The 13259-nt window shown below is 34.3% G+C and overlaps 2 protein-coding genes across 2 annotated transcripts in view; one reads left to right on the forward strand and one right to left on the reverse strand.

Moving 5' to 3' along the window:
- The first annotated feature begins 6 nt into the window (after window positions 1-6).
- On the forward strand, window positions 7-684 carry LOC109581625 (uncharacterized). The gene is made up of 2 exons (XM_019995903.1): window positions 7-306; window positions 360-684. Exons 1-2 carry the CDS (start codon window positions 14-16, stop codon window positions 517-519), a joined length of 453 nt encoding a protein of 150 aa, XP_019851462.1. The 5' UTR covers window positions 7-13; the 3' UTR covers window positions 520-684.
- A 1916-nt stretch (window positions 685-2600) lies between these two features.
- Window positions 2601-13259, reverse strand: part of LOC100641591 (protein diaphanous homolog 2-like) — a 13677-nt gene continuing 3018 nt past the window's right edge. Inside the window, exons 3-24 of the mRNA XM_019995911.1 lie at window positions 12665-12884; window positions 12285-12403; window positions 11782-11898; window positions 10637-10755; window positions 10395-10459; window positions 9930-10067; window positions 9268-9490; window positions 8486-8577; window positions 7820-8024; window positions 7169-7293; window positions 6223-6291; window positions 5883-5969; window positions 5766-5834; window positions 5257-5340; window positions 4832-4961; window positions 3888-4012; window positions 3664-3828; window positions 3353-3421; window positions 3217-3298; window positions 3092-3158; window positions 3017-3042; window positions 2601-2814 (exon numbers count right to left, since the gene is read on the reverse strand). Of these exons, the coding sequence (XP_019851470.1) occupies window positions 2672-2814; window positions 3017-3042; window positions 3092-3158; window positions 3217-3298; window positions 3353-3421; window positions 3664-3828; window positions 3888-4012; window positions 4832-4961; window positions 5257-5340; window positions 5766-5834; window positions 5883-5969; window positions 6223-6291; window positions 7169-7293; window positions 7820-8024; window positions 8486-8577; window positions 9268-9490; window positions 9930-10067; window positions 10395-10459; window positions 10637-10755; window positions 11782-11898; window positions 12285-12403; window positions 12665-12884 (2539 nt within the window). The 3' untranslated portion in view covers window positions 2601-2671. The remainder of the gene's footprint in view (window positions 2815-3016; window positions 3043-3091; window positions 3159-3216; window positions 3299-3352; window positions 3422-3663; window positions 3829-3887; window positions 4013-4831; window positions 4962-5256; window positions 5341-5765; window positions 5835-5882; window positions 5970-6222; window positions 6292-7168; window positions 7294-7819; window positions 8025-8485; window positions 8578-9267; window positions 9491-9929; window positions 10068-10394; window positions 10460-10636; window positions 10756-11781; window positions 11899-12284; window positions 12404-12664; window positions 12885-13259) is intronic.

Genomic DNA, 13259 nt, shown 5'->3' on the forward strand with positions numbered 1-13259 from the left:
GGTTACAGTAATAATGTTCCTTATGGTATTTTTGACTCTTTTTGGCTATGTTGGACCACACAAGAAAAAGCTGCACAACTTCAGTGAAATGATTGTAATGCTTTGGCTCATTGTTCTTCTGATGGTGAGTATTAATCCTCAGCTACATGAAACAATGATCAAAGCCAGCAAGAACTCAACAAGTATACCTAACTGCAGTAATGAGAGTCAAGCTATCACTGATTTATCTGTACTACTGGCTGTACTCTACTATTTTCCAGTTGTCATTTGCTTAGCTATTTTGTGTTTTTCAATAGTAAAAACAATGTGAGTACTTTAAACATTTGAGATTATCGTGATACTTGTTATAATTTTTCTAGAATAAAGAAACTGAAGGAAGTGTTGAGAAAAAAGAATTACAATAAAGAGGAAAACAATGTTAGCTTGCTTGATACTGCTTATGTGTTGCTTGATGATGCTGCACGCAAATCAATCCCTTTTACTGAATTAGTTGATCCAAGGAGTGACACAGAATTATAAACATGACATGTACTTGTGTGTCTATTATTATAAGTGAAATTATTATAAGAATTTTAATAGCTTGTCTGTATTTTGTTTTTTGCTGTGGTATGTTGTTTATGATTATGTAATTGGCATCGGCTTTTTGGCACAATAGCAATAATGGCAAATATTTCAAAATTTTAATCACAAGGAACTACTGGTAGCTGTTTAACGTATCAGTTGATTCACAAAATTTGAATCATAAATGTGTTTTTTTACAAAATTCTTAGTAAAAATTAAATTTTAAAATAGTGCAGTATGGTAAATAAGTAAGTAAAAATTTTAAACTTGATATAAATAAAACATTATGCTTAAAAATTTGGTATGATAAATAATTGAAACCAGGCCTTAATATTTTTGTTGACGCAATAGGCCATTGTGTTAGTAAGAATTATTGTTCTAACAAAAGATTTGTTTCGAAAGGTCAGCATTAATTATTGAGGTGTGAATTGGCGTAAAAAATTTAGTTGGTGATTATTATTTGTCCAATCACTACTGAGACACAGGTCGCAGAGCAGCAGCATCAAAACTGAAAAGGATAGTGTATACAAGTCCTCACTGACGTTATTGTAACATTCTTGACATACATATCAAACTATTATTAGAACAAAGATAGAAAGATATTGTGTTCCTTGAGAAGTTTCTCTGCTTCACATGGAGGATTGTCAGTAAATGAATGACTGTTCTCTTCACCTATCTAGTGATCTTGGTGGCCCATCTTTAAGAGTTGCAGATGCTAAGGAGTGATCCGGAATATTGTAATTAATACAGAATTAGTTTGGAATACAATATTGCTATTAGGTACCAAAATTTAATATGATTTTCAAGCAAATTAGACTCTATTAGTTTCTAATCTACTAGCCAAAATTAATAGTGGGCTAGCCAAGTTTGTTTACTAACCACAACATTGAAATGTCTTTTGTTCATTTAATGAGATATGGCAGCAGAAGAAGGAGCAGCTTTTGATAATCATGTCCCAGCTACTGAATATAGTAATACTCTGTTCCTTGACAGCTTCTCAAAGAACATAAGAGAAGATCTTTGGACTAACACCACCTTCTACACATTTACTAATTTCGTACTGCAAGGAGGCATTACTTTACAAGGGGCCACTGTCCTCGACTTGGGATGTGGTGATGGCATGTTTACTCGTTGGGCAGCTTCGCAAGGAGCTTCTAAAGTTGTTGGGATAGATCTATCAGAGGAGCAAATTGCTGTTGCTTCCAAAATGGATGATGACCATCATTCAGCTGGCATTGAGTATCATGCTAAGGATGTGATGGACATTAGGACTCCAGAATATGGTGAGTTTGATGTCATCATAGCTGTCCACTTGATTTGTTATGCAGATAACCCTGAAAAGCTGCAGCGTATGCTTCAAGCTATGTCCCTTTGTTTGAAAAAGGGTGGTCGTTGCATTGGAGTACGGGAATGTCTCGATTCTGCTTTAAAAGGTCCAGTGTCAATGAAAATGAAAGAAGAAATAAAGAATGGGCCAATGCTTGCATACCAGATAATACCACAGTCAGATGAAATTGTCGAGAGCAAAGATTGTGACGATTTTTGTGCTTGCATTAATGAGTTTCAAAATTCAGATGGCTCAATCATAAAGTTCATGAGTTACGTAGTGAAAGAATCAACAATGATTAAAATGTTCAATGATGCTGGATTTGAAGTGAATACCTGTGGACCAATGTTGACTTGCTCTCCAGAGGGAAAAAAGATGTTTCCAGCTGATTTTATTGACAAAGTTACAAATGATTATGGGAAATTATTGTGGTACTTTGATATTACTAAAACTGAATGACTCTAGAAATATTATTGAGTGCAATCCATAATAATATTTATTGCTGCAATTAGTTTTTCGTGCTCATTTTGAATGATGCTATTGAAAAACCTCACATGTACATGAATGTAGTGTTATCAATGTTCTTGGCTTGTAATGATGGCTGACCATAGTAATTCTAAAGTGTAATGGTTGCTTCCACTGAGATACAACCAATAAAGGACTCATTAAAGGATGAGGCTGGTTACTTCTGCTTGGTGAGAGATTATTGATGTGCCTTACATACATAAACTATTATTAGAACATAGATAGAAAATGAACAATTAATGTAGCTAAAATAAAAAATTATTGTGCTCCTTGAAGTTGCTTTAGAAGTTTCTCTGCTTCAGATGGAGGATTGTCAGTAAGTGAATGACTGTTCTCTTCACCTAAAACTTTTGGTATTCGAACTAGTGTTCTTGATGGCCCATCTTTAGGAATAGCAGATGCTAAGGAGAGAGAATAATTACTGTCTTAATACAGGAAACAAGAATGATATAAAGTATACGCACAATCATTGCCAGGCAATGAAAGTAATGAAACAAAGTGCTATATCAGGAATAAGAATACCAATTACCAGTATATACCCCAGTCACTTTTCATCACACACTACGTGTGCATGTATATTAAAATCAGTCAACTTATACTTACTTTTATTTCCACCACGCTTTCGTCCCCTACAGAAAGAAAAGTAATTATTATTATTATTAATTATTTAGAACTCACTGTTTGAATACACTACCAGTCTGCAAGCACTGAAGCAAGTTATCCAAAACACCTTCTTCATCATCATCTGCAGTAATCAAAATAATTAATACAGTGCATGTACTACTACAGGTATATGTACAAACCTCCTTTACTGATGTCAATGACACCAGGTCTTGTCTTTTTAGGTTGAGACATTTTGTTCATTTTTTCTCTCTTTGCCATTTCCTGTATAACAAACAAAACAAATATTGTGTGCTGTAACTTGAAAATGACAATTACTTCTCTTTCTTTCTGCTTTCTCTGCTTTTCCAATTGTTCCCTAATTTTCTGGTTTTCTTTTTTAGCTCTCTAAAAAAACAAATCAAGTGAAACACAAAAATATTAAATAGTATCCATGAAAAGATACATGCAACTCATAAAATAATTCCCAATAAATTATGCCATAATCAAGCAACACTGACAACCCTGTACACATGTACATGTACATTTGAATACTATGAATTTTCAAGTAAATACAGCACATTCTAAATTACATACATGTACGTACATGATGTATAGTGTACATGTACAATAGAAATGACTTAAACTACCTCAAAGTCTCGTAAAAATGTTGCAAGATCACCAAAAAATTCCTCCATACTTGTCTTCTTCCTGTCAAAGCAGAAAAACTTGGAGAGTTCTTCATATCTTTTCTCCATTAAATCAAATTGCTGCTTTAATGAGTCAAATTCAGTTTGAGCAGTTTTAATAAAAGACTACAAGAAATATACAAAATAATTTTGATTTATCATGCTATATACATGTACACACTCACAGTCATCCTGCTGGCAAACTTGTCTCCAGAATCTTGAGGCTTCTTGTGTCTTTCTACTTCACCCTTCAGCTTTTTCAAACCACTTTCCATTTGATGCACTTGCTTTGATATAAGCTCGTCAGAACCTATAAATTACAGACTAGTACTTAATTCACATGTCTAGTGAAAACTTAATACTGCCAATAAAATTTTAATATGAGTATTAAAAATGCTACACAATACTGCGGGGTACACAATACCACAACCATAATAGCCACACTCAGTAAATCATCGGAAAATGGTAGCTCTTAAGAAGCACACAGTAATGTAGAGAATGAGAAATTTTCCCTTTGTCTCTTTGTGAAATCACCCCAAATTTTTATACATTTCCTGATACATATTGATGCTCTTATGCTGTGTAGAAAGTTTGAGCTAATTCCGACTTCAATTTTTCAAGTTATGGCCATTTTAAGAAAACACCAAAATTCTGAAAAATACCCAAGGCTATATATAGCCCATGATTTTTTCCAAAAAATGGCTCCAAAATCACCCCAAACTTTTATTACATTTTCTGATGCATATTGATGTCCTTATGCTGTGTAGAAAGTTTGAGGTGATTCCAACTTCAATTTTTTGAGTTACGGCCATTTAAAAAAACGTCAAAATTCTGAAAAATACCCAAGGCTATAGCCCATGGTTTTTTCCAAAAAATGGCTCCAAAATCACCCCAAATTTTTATTACATTTTCTGATACATATTGATGCCCTTATGCTGTGTAGAAAGTTTGAGCTTATTCTGACTTCAATTTTTCAAGATATGAGCATTTGAAAAGTCAAGAAAACAATTATTTTTGAAATAAAAGCAAATTTGGCTCATGTTTTCTGTTAGAAAAATGGCTTCCCAAAAAAACACTAAACACTGCACATGTAGCACTCTCCCAGGAATATATGTACTTTAATACTCACATTTTGAAGCTTCTTCAACATTTCTTAGTTCAGCAACAAAGTCAACCAAATGAGGGTATCGTAATTCAACAGTATTGGCTAAGAAATGAAGCAAAGTTGTGGTCATATCAGCCGATTTAGTTCCTCCAAGCTAAAAAACAAATGATAATAATTAATTACATAAACATAAAATTCACATTAATGTGTTAAATTTTTAATACACATACATGTACATGTAACGCTTCAAAACTTTAAGGCGGATTTACAATATGACATTAGGCCAGCGTACCGTCAATTTTTAATCAAAAACGTGGGCGATTTGACCTTTTGACGCATGCTTTCCGCTGGAATAGAACCAGATTCTATTCCAGCGTCAACGTAACGCCAGGACTAGCGTAATATTGTAAATCCGCCTTTATACATGTACATGTACATGTATATCTGACCTTTGTGAGGTAGCTAAGATCAAAACCAAAAGATTGGGCATTTCTTGATCCAGTGTTCATATAGTTTCCCATTAACAATACTAACTAAAGTAATAAAAAATATTATAAAATTAATATTTGCACTTCACTTTAGTACAGAAACATGTAAATTAAACTACATGTACATGCATTCAGTACACCAAGCACATCAGTACATGTACATGTATGTATACATGTACATGTACACAACTGTTACACAGGAGCTTTTCACATAGCAGTCTGATAAAGTTTAAATTAGTTTAATCTACTGTGCATACATGTACAATGTACATGTACATGTGTACATCTAGAATGTTAATATCTTAAGTTGAAGAATCATTATTCTGACATCACCATAACAAATTAATGGCAAAAACAAGATACAATATGTATCTCATTTTTATACATGTACATGTACACATGTACCTGTAGCAAAGATATTACATGTATGAACATACATGTACACCTTTACTAAGGCATTGTACACGTACCTCTAATAATTGAGAAAACTTTTTGCTGTTTTTAACTTCTCTGCAAGCCTGAGTCACTGAATTAACCATCTAAAAACACAAAGTGGATTAGACGAATTAATTCTTAAGACAACTCACAGGTTTCAATTCCTCCAGCTCCTCACTGAACCTCACTTTGAAGAGCATACACTCCAACCTTTCTTCAAGTCTCTTCACATCACTCATCTGAAAAAAGAATGTAATATAAACAGAAAGCAGTACAATGGACTCCATTGTTTTAAAAACTAGATCTACATTAAATAAATAAGTTTTTTTGTCAAAACCTTTAGCAGAACTCAATGTCCAACATGCATATGTACATGCATGAGTACAATACATATGACATACATAAATCTTCAAATGATGTTTTAATGTATAGAAAGAATATGAATACTAGCTAATACATGCAAGCACAAATTAGTACTACACTTCAACTTACAACAACTATAAACTGTTCAGCTTCACTTAAATCTTGAATTTTGCTACGAAAAGTTGATAACTGTTCAACCTATTAGAAGATAATAATAATACGCATGACATTACAATACATGCATGCATATACCCATGTGTAAAATGTACACGCGTACATGTACATGTATACTATATCCCAACTGAGTTTGACCCAAGAAAAACTGGAATAACTTTTTATAGGAATGTGGGATAAGGATGAAACTTTCACAGGTTCTTAGTCGCCCAATGCCATCACAGGATCTCAGGTCTTGGGTCTCTCAGCCCTTGGGAACCCTGAGAACCGGGTTCTCCCTATAAACCCAATGGCATACCAAAATGACGTTTTATGACAATTTATCTATGTCATAGTTTACATAAGAACATGTGGTCGAGCGCCCAAACTGATAATTCTTCTTTTAAAAAGCTAACATAGCAAGATCTTTTGATAATAATGGCCAATATGAAGACTAGTTGACTCCAGAAGCTATTGTACTGCTTATCAGAACAAACAAAGGCCATTTAAAAGTGAAATACAGGCCAACTAGGCACCTGTAAAATATCGGCCATGCTTCTATGAATATCATTATAAGATGTCATTAGTGACGTACGGCTACATTTTTCAAATTCCAAGCGGCTGGTGTCAAACTCAGTTGGGATATAGTATACATTATAATACAAAAGAAACACATAAAACAGAATGTATGGTCTTTTGTCTGTGTACAGAACTTTAAAAATTTTTGGCCATTAATTTACTATAGCTAAAAATTTTGTGAATCAAAACTTCTGCTAATATTGAGAATTTAAAAAAGGAACAAGATTTAATCTTCAAAAAATCTATCAATTAAGTATTGCAAGCTAAGGTGCATAAGGTGTATTCACAAAATTTAATGCTCACACAAATACAAATAAATATTGTAAAACCTCATTCATTGTACCTCTTCTTTCTTTGGCATGTACTTCAGTAGTTGTTCCAACATTTGTTCAGTGATCTTATCATCCACTGACAATACGAGATCCCGTACATCCTTATAAGGCATTCTCAAATTACCCAACAATAGAGCTAACGACAAGAGAAAGAAAGAAAGATGAAATGAAGGAGAGAGAGGGAAAGAAGGACAAAAGACAAAAATACAAACCAATACTACGTACTGTACATGTACATGTAGGTATACTTTAAAGCTGCTTATTATAATGTATTTGTGAGTACTAATTTTTGGCATCAAAAAATTAATTCTAACCAAAACACCTTCTTAGTCACTACTACGTGAATTTACACTATGGTTCATGAACATCATGCTATAGCAACAGTACTGGTATTTATAATACATGTAGCCCCCACACTGTCTCAGCCTGTATGCTCTGAATTAACAAAGGTACATGTACATGTAGCATATTGAATCATAAAAAATATTATTACATGCAAATTCAATACTATCAGCAAATTTTGTTCACTTACATGTACAATACATGTACATTAAAAATAAGAGGCCCAAAATAATATTTTGTAAATGTACATAACTTGCTATTATAATAAACCCAAGCTAGTACATGTACATGTACGTACAAATGTTTAAATAAAGTCTTACAAATATTTTGTGCTGATTTTGCGTCCAACACTTTAAGTTCTTTGATTTTGGGTAACTTCAGTTTAGGTCCTGCACTAACTTCAACGCCGCGTGCTTTACCAGTTCCAAACGTCTTCTCAATGTCTTGAAAGAGTTCAAGGGACTCAAACTGCTCTTCATTTGTTTTGACCCAAAATGAGTCAAGACTCAGCTGCTGCTTCTTGATCTACATGTACAACACAACACACAATACATAATGTACAGTAGGTAAATACATTGTATCTGCACACACACCACTGGTTTGTAAATGTGAAACATATGATAGACACAATAAAAATAGAATCATACTTTATTTAGTACCATCCCCTGGTACCATAACATACTACAATAACTACACAGTGTTTTTATTAGAATTTTTGCCAAAGGGAGATGTAGAGTTTAATGTTTAATGATATATATGTAACTGGCACACAACGACACACACATACATGTACATGTACATGCAACTGAGCAAAGACTCACGTCAAATCATGTGAATTTTTTTAGTCAGAACTATGTATTTTTAAAAAGCAGATATTTAAAAATCATATTCAGAATCATGTAGAGACTTAATTTTTGCTACAAATTGTACATGTACAAGTACATGTATGTATGTATGTATGTAGTATGTATGTATATGCCACTCACTTGATTCCAGTTCATTCTTCTTGTCTGGACATCTAATTTATATTTCTTTTTTTCTTTGACAGGCGGTCCAATGGGAATAGCAAATCCAGGACCTAAAACACAGCAACAATGAAAACAGCTTCATATCACACTGAGTTATATATATGCACATGTACATGTACATCAGATAATTTAAAAACTACATGTACAAAGTATATGCCTTATAATAAAGTAATGTAATGTACATGTACATATAGTATACAGTAATGTACATACATGCAGGCCTTCATCTAGGATTTTATACAAGGGGGGGCGGGGTTAAAAATATTTCAAAGAAGGGGGGTCACTAATATTTTCTATTGTGCATGCATACGACACTTATACAATTTACTACTGTGGTGATGAAATTTTTCACGTTAATAAGACAATCAAGGGGGGGGGGGCGAGCGCCCCCCTCCGCCCCCCCTAAATGAAGCCCTGACATGTATACTGAATTATTAAACAGTACAAAATGAATGTTAAACAATTATTAACCATTAATTGTCACTATATGCATGTAGAGTGAATTACCGTATAGTGGGAAATTTTGGAGGGACTTAAATTTGATAAATTGCTAAATTTTGGCGATTGGCAAATTTTAATTTGGCAAATTTGTGGCCAAGTGCCATTGAGCATGTGAATAATGGCTCAAAATGGCGGATTTTATTTTGGCGAATGGCTATCAAAATGCTAAATTCGTCAAATTTAACTAGCTCCCTTCAAAATTTCCTGCTATACAGGCAACAATCATTATATTAATGTACCTGGTGGTGGTGGAGGGATTCCACCTCCTGGGGGTGGGGGAGGAGGAGGAGGAGCACCAGGACCCCCTGGAGGAGGAGGAGGAGGGGGAGGAGGAGGAGGAGGTGCTCCGCCCCCACCGGGAGGAGGGGGAGGGGGAGGAGGAGGAGGAGGGGCAGCTGAAGGAGGGAGAGGTGGTCCCCCTCCACCCGGAGCATTCTGAACTATAACTGGTCTCTTTGCAAGCTACAGTACAGTAGAAGAAATAAATAAAAAAAATTTTTGAGGGAATAAAATTTCTTAATTTCTAAGAGATTAAATTTGTGTTTTCATGAGTACAAATGCATTAAATACATGTGCTTAAATCACCCATGAAACCTGAAAAATTAATTATAACTCACAAAACTTTATACCAGTAAGGTATACTCATGTATACCGTATAGCCGCTTAATTTCGAGGGTACAACTTTCGCTGTTTTCGTGGATTTTCCGTATCCGCGAAAGTTAATTCCGTAAAATTATCCGTTTTGCCCATAAACACGTGTGCTTTAAAATAAGAACCGCGAAAGTTAATTTACAAAAAAAGACTTGTGGCCTGATTCGCAAAAGTTTATTGCCTCGAAACTTTGTGGCTATACGGTATACACATGTAAAGTACATGTACATACAGTAAATCATGGTCTTACCTCATCCTTGAGTCTGATGATCTCAGAGTCTCTTTCAGTGATGTCCGTCTCATATTTGATGTTGGCTTCTTTGAGTTGTTCCGTCGTTTTCATTAAAACCGCATCCATTTCATTTTTAGCTGTTTGTTCCAAATCCAACTACACAAGAATGATAGTAAATAGTTTTATAGGAGGAACTCACAAAAACAACATACATGTACATGTACACGACATACACATGTATATATGTGCATGTACATGAATAACTGATAATTTTGGCAAATTGCTAATTTTTGGTGATTGGCATGCATGCATATAATGGTTCAAATGGCTATCAAAATGCCAAAATTGCAAAGTTCCTGCCCTTCAAATTACCAGCTATACAGTGTATATGCACTTACTTACAAATCTACATGTACATGTGCTACATGAAAGGCACATGTACATGTACATGTTGATTGTATAATCTTAATGAAATAAAATTACCATAGTCTCCAAATCTTTGACTTTGACTTCCATGTCTTCAAGTCTAGCTCTATCAACAAATCCCTCTACAAAAAACACATGTACATTTCATGCATAAAATGCGTGTTTATATGGACATTGCATGAGTACAGTACTGTAGTATACATGTACATGTAAGTTATGTTGATGTAATATACAAATAAAAGCAACAATACATGTACATGTACATGTCATGTACATGTGTGTATGCAGTCGTTTCTTACCAATAATAGAATCAACGTCCAGGTTAAATTTCTGAGTGTAGTGAAAATCTGGATCCAAGCCACTTTTGTGAAGAATGATCTGAGAGACACACTTATCCACCAATTTAAAATACTGTGGCCTGTAAAACAAATGAAAATATTAAAATTTACAAGTGTCTATACTATATCCCAGTTCAGTTTGGGACGGAAGTGGAAGCAGCTGCGTGGAATTTGAAAAATGTAGCAACGTCACAAAATGACGTATTTTAATAATATTCATAGAAGCATGACGGCTGTGTTGTTTCACTCTTAAAACAGTCTTGCTCTTCATGATAAGCAGTACAATAGCTACTGGAGTCAACTAGTCTTCATAAAGGCTATCATTATCAGAAGATCTTGCTCTGTTAGCTTTTTAAAACAAGAATTATCAGTTTGGGCGCTCGACCACATGTTCTTATGTAAACTATGACGTAGATAATTTGTCATAAAACGTCATTTTGGTATGCCATTGGGTTTATAGGGAGAACCCGGTTCTCAGGGTTCCCAAGAGTTGAGAGACCCAAGATTTCACAGATTTTGATGGACTTTGGCGACTAAGAACCTGTGAAAGTTTCATCCTTATCCCACATTCCTATAAAAAGTTATTCCAGTTTTTCTTGTCCCAAACTCAACTGGGATATAGTATATACATGTATCAATCTGAATTTTGGCATAGTGTTCATGCAGCCTCTTGTTCGTGGATTGTTAAGCTGTTCAAAAATTGGGCCAAAGATCCTGTACTACAGTATTTCCACAAAAATCAGAAGAGAAATCTCTATTTATTATTTCTTTCTAAATTTTAAGCTGATTCTGATCAAAATTACAATTTTTAAGGCTGCTTCAAAATCCCTGTACTAACATGTACATACATGTCCATGGCCTCGGACCAAATTTGACCAAAAAGAAAATGAGAAAACTCTCAATTTTCATAATTTTTTCCTGATACATATACATGTCCTTATGTTGTATAGAAAGTTTAAACTGATTCTGATCAAGTTTATATTTTTTGCAATCCCAATAAACTCAATGAGAACCATTCCTAACAATATAAATGTTCATGCTACAAATTTGTGTAGATCTTATGTATGCACAGTATATGTATCATTAAGTGACATGTGTAACAGTACCTTGCCCATTGGTCATCTCTGATGAGCAATAGATGCTGTAAAATGGATAACAAGAAGCGTCCAGCTCCAGTATTCTGTGTCACACTGTAGACCATCTTGAACACTTCTTCACAATCACTACATGTATAGAAACATCATTCAATTTATGTATGATAAAATATTACAGAACAAGAGACAGTGGTGTACATGTACATTTTAGTTTTGTGTAAAGGCTGCAAACTACATGTACATTGCACATGCTTGACTGCTACATGTAAATTTACATTTACATTTTAGTTTAGTTTAGTTTTCAATAAAATATTACAGAACTTTTATCGTAGAACTTTTGTTGTAGAACTTTTAGTTTTGTGTAAAAGCTATGAACTACATAGTACATTGTACATACTTGACTGCTACATGTAAATAAAAGTGCCGAAATAAACATAATAATAATTTCAAATTAGTCTCACGTGGATAGATTATCCACCTCTTGTGTACTACTATTGATACTATACTGTACTTACTTAAATTCAAACTGAATAGCTTTCAACTTCTGTTGGACCTCATCAAAATCATTCTCTCTGTGCTCATCAAAAATATCCAAGTGAAGTGTTAAATCTTGAACATTAATCTCACGAAGTTGCTAAACAAAAAACAATAATTATATCAATTACCGTACAAGATGATTTATTGGCAGGAGTAATATTTGGCAAATTTGCCTGTAGAAAGAAATTGGCGAATTTTATATTGGCAACTTTGTGCCATGTGCTATTGAGCATGCTCAGATTGAAACAAAATGGCGGATTTTATATCGGCGATTTCTTCATAAAACCGCCAATGGCCAATACATGTAAATCATCATGTACATGAATGGTATACTATACTAATGATATTGTGGTCTTACAGCTAACACTTCCCCAAGACCAAATCTCATAAACTCATTCCTCAAGTGAACACGGAAATCCAATTCATCCGGAGTATTGACAATGGCGTTAATGAACTGCATGCAGGCTAGTTGAAGGACTGGGTTTTTCGTCCCTTTCAGCGCTTGGAGTATAGGATCAAACCGACCAAACCCACACATTTCCCCATTAGTAGTTATAGCCTCCAGTATCCTGTCATGACTAGGGGAGGAGGAGGAGGAGGAGGAGGAGGAGGAGGAGGAGGGAGGAGTCAATAAATACCAAATTACAAACAATTACATGTACATGCACATACATGCATATGTACATCAGTGTTTTGATGAGCTAAATTGGTGCCCAATTACCAATATAGATCGGGAGTCGGGACAAATTGAAATTCACAAACATAATGCTACTTCTGCTATTTTTACAATATTGGAGGAAGAAAAAGTCATTTGGTGCAAAATGTGCATAAATTTGGGCCAAATTGGTGCAGAGTCACATTTCTTATTAAAAGCCTAATACGTATGTACAATTGTACATGTATTCAGGGTTTCACAAGTAAATAAAAAACATTAAAAATGGAAAAGTAGTAGG

The sequence above is a fragment of the Amphimedon queenslandica genome, unplaced genomic scaffold (assembly GCF_000090795.2).
Source record: "Amphimedon queenslandica unplaced genomic scaffold, v1.1 AMPQUscaffold_13428, whole genome shotgun sequence".
In the NCBI taxonomy this organism is placed as follows: domain Eukaryota; kingdom Metazoa; phylum Porifera; class Demospongiae; order Haplosclerida; family Niphatidae; genus Amphimedon; species Amphimedon queenslandica.

Coding starts and splice junctions, on each gene's coding strand:
- LOC109581625 (XM_019995903.1), top strand. CDS start 14: ATGTTCCTTATGGTATTTTTGACTCTTTTTGGCTATGTTGGACCACAC. Junction 307..359: donor TTTTCAATAGTAAAAACAAT/GTGAGTACTTTA, acceptor TAATTTTTCTAG/AATAAAGAAACTGAAGGAAG.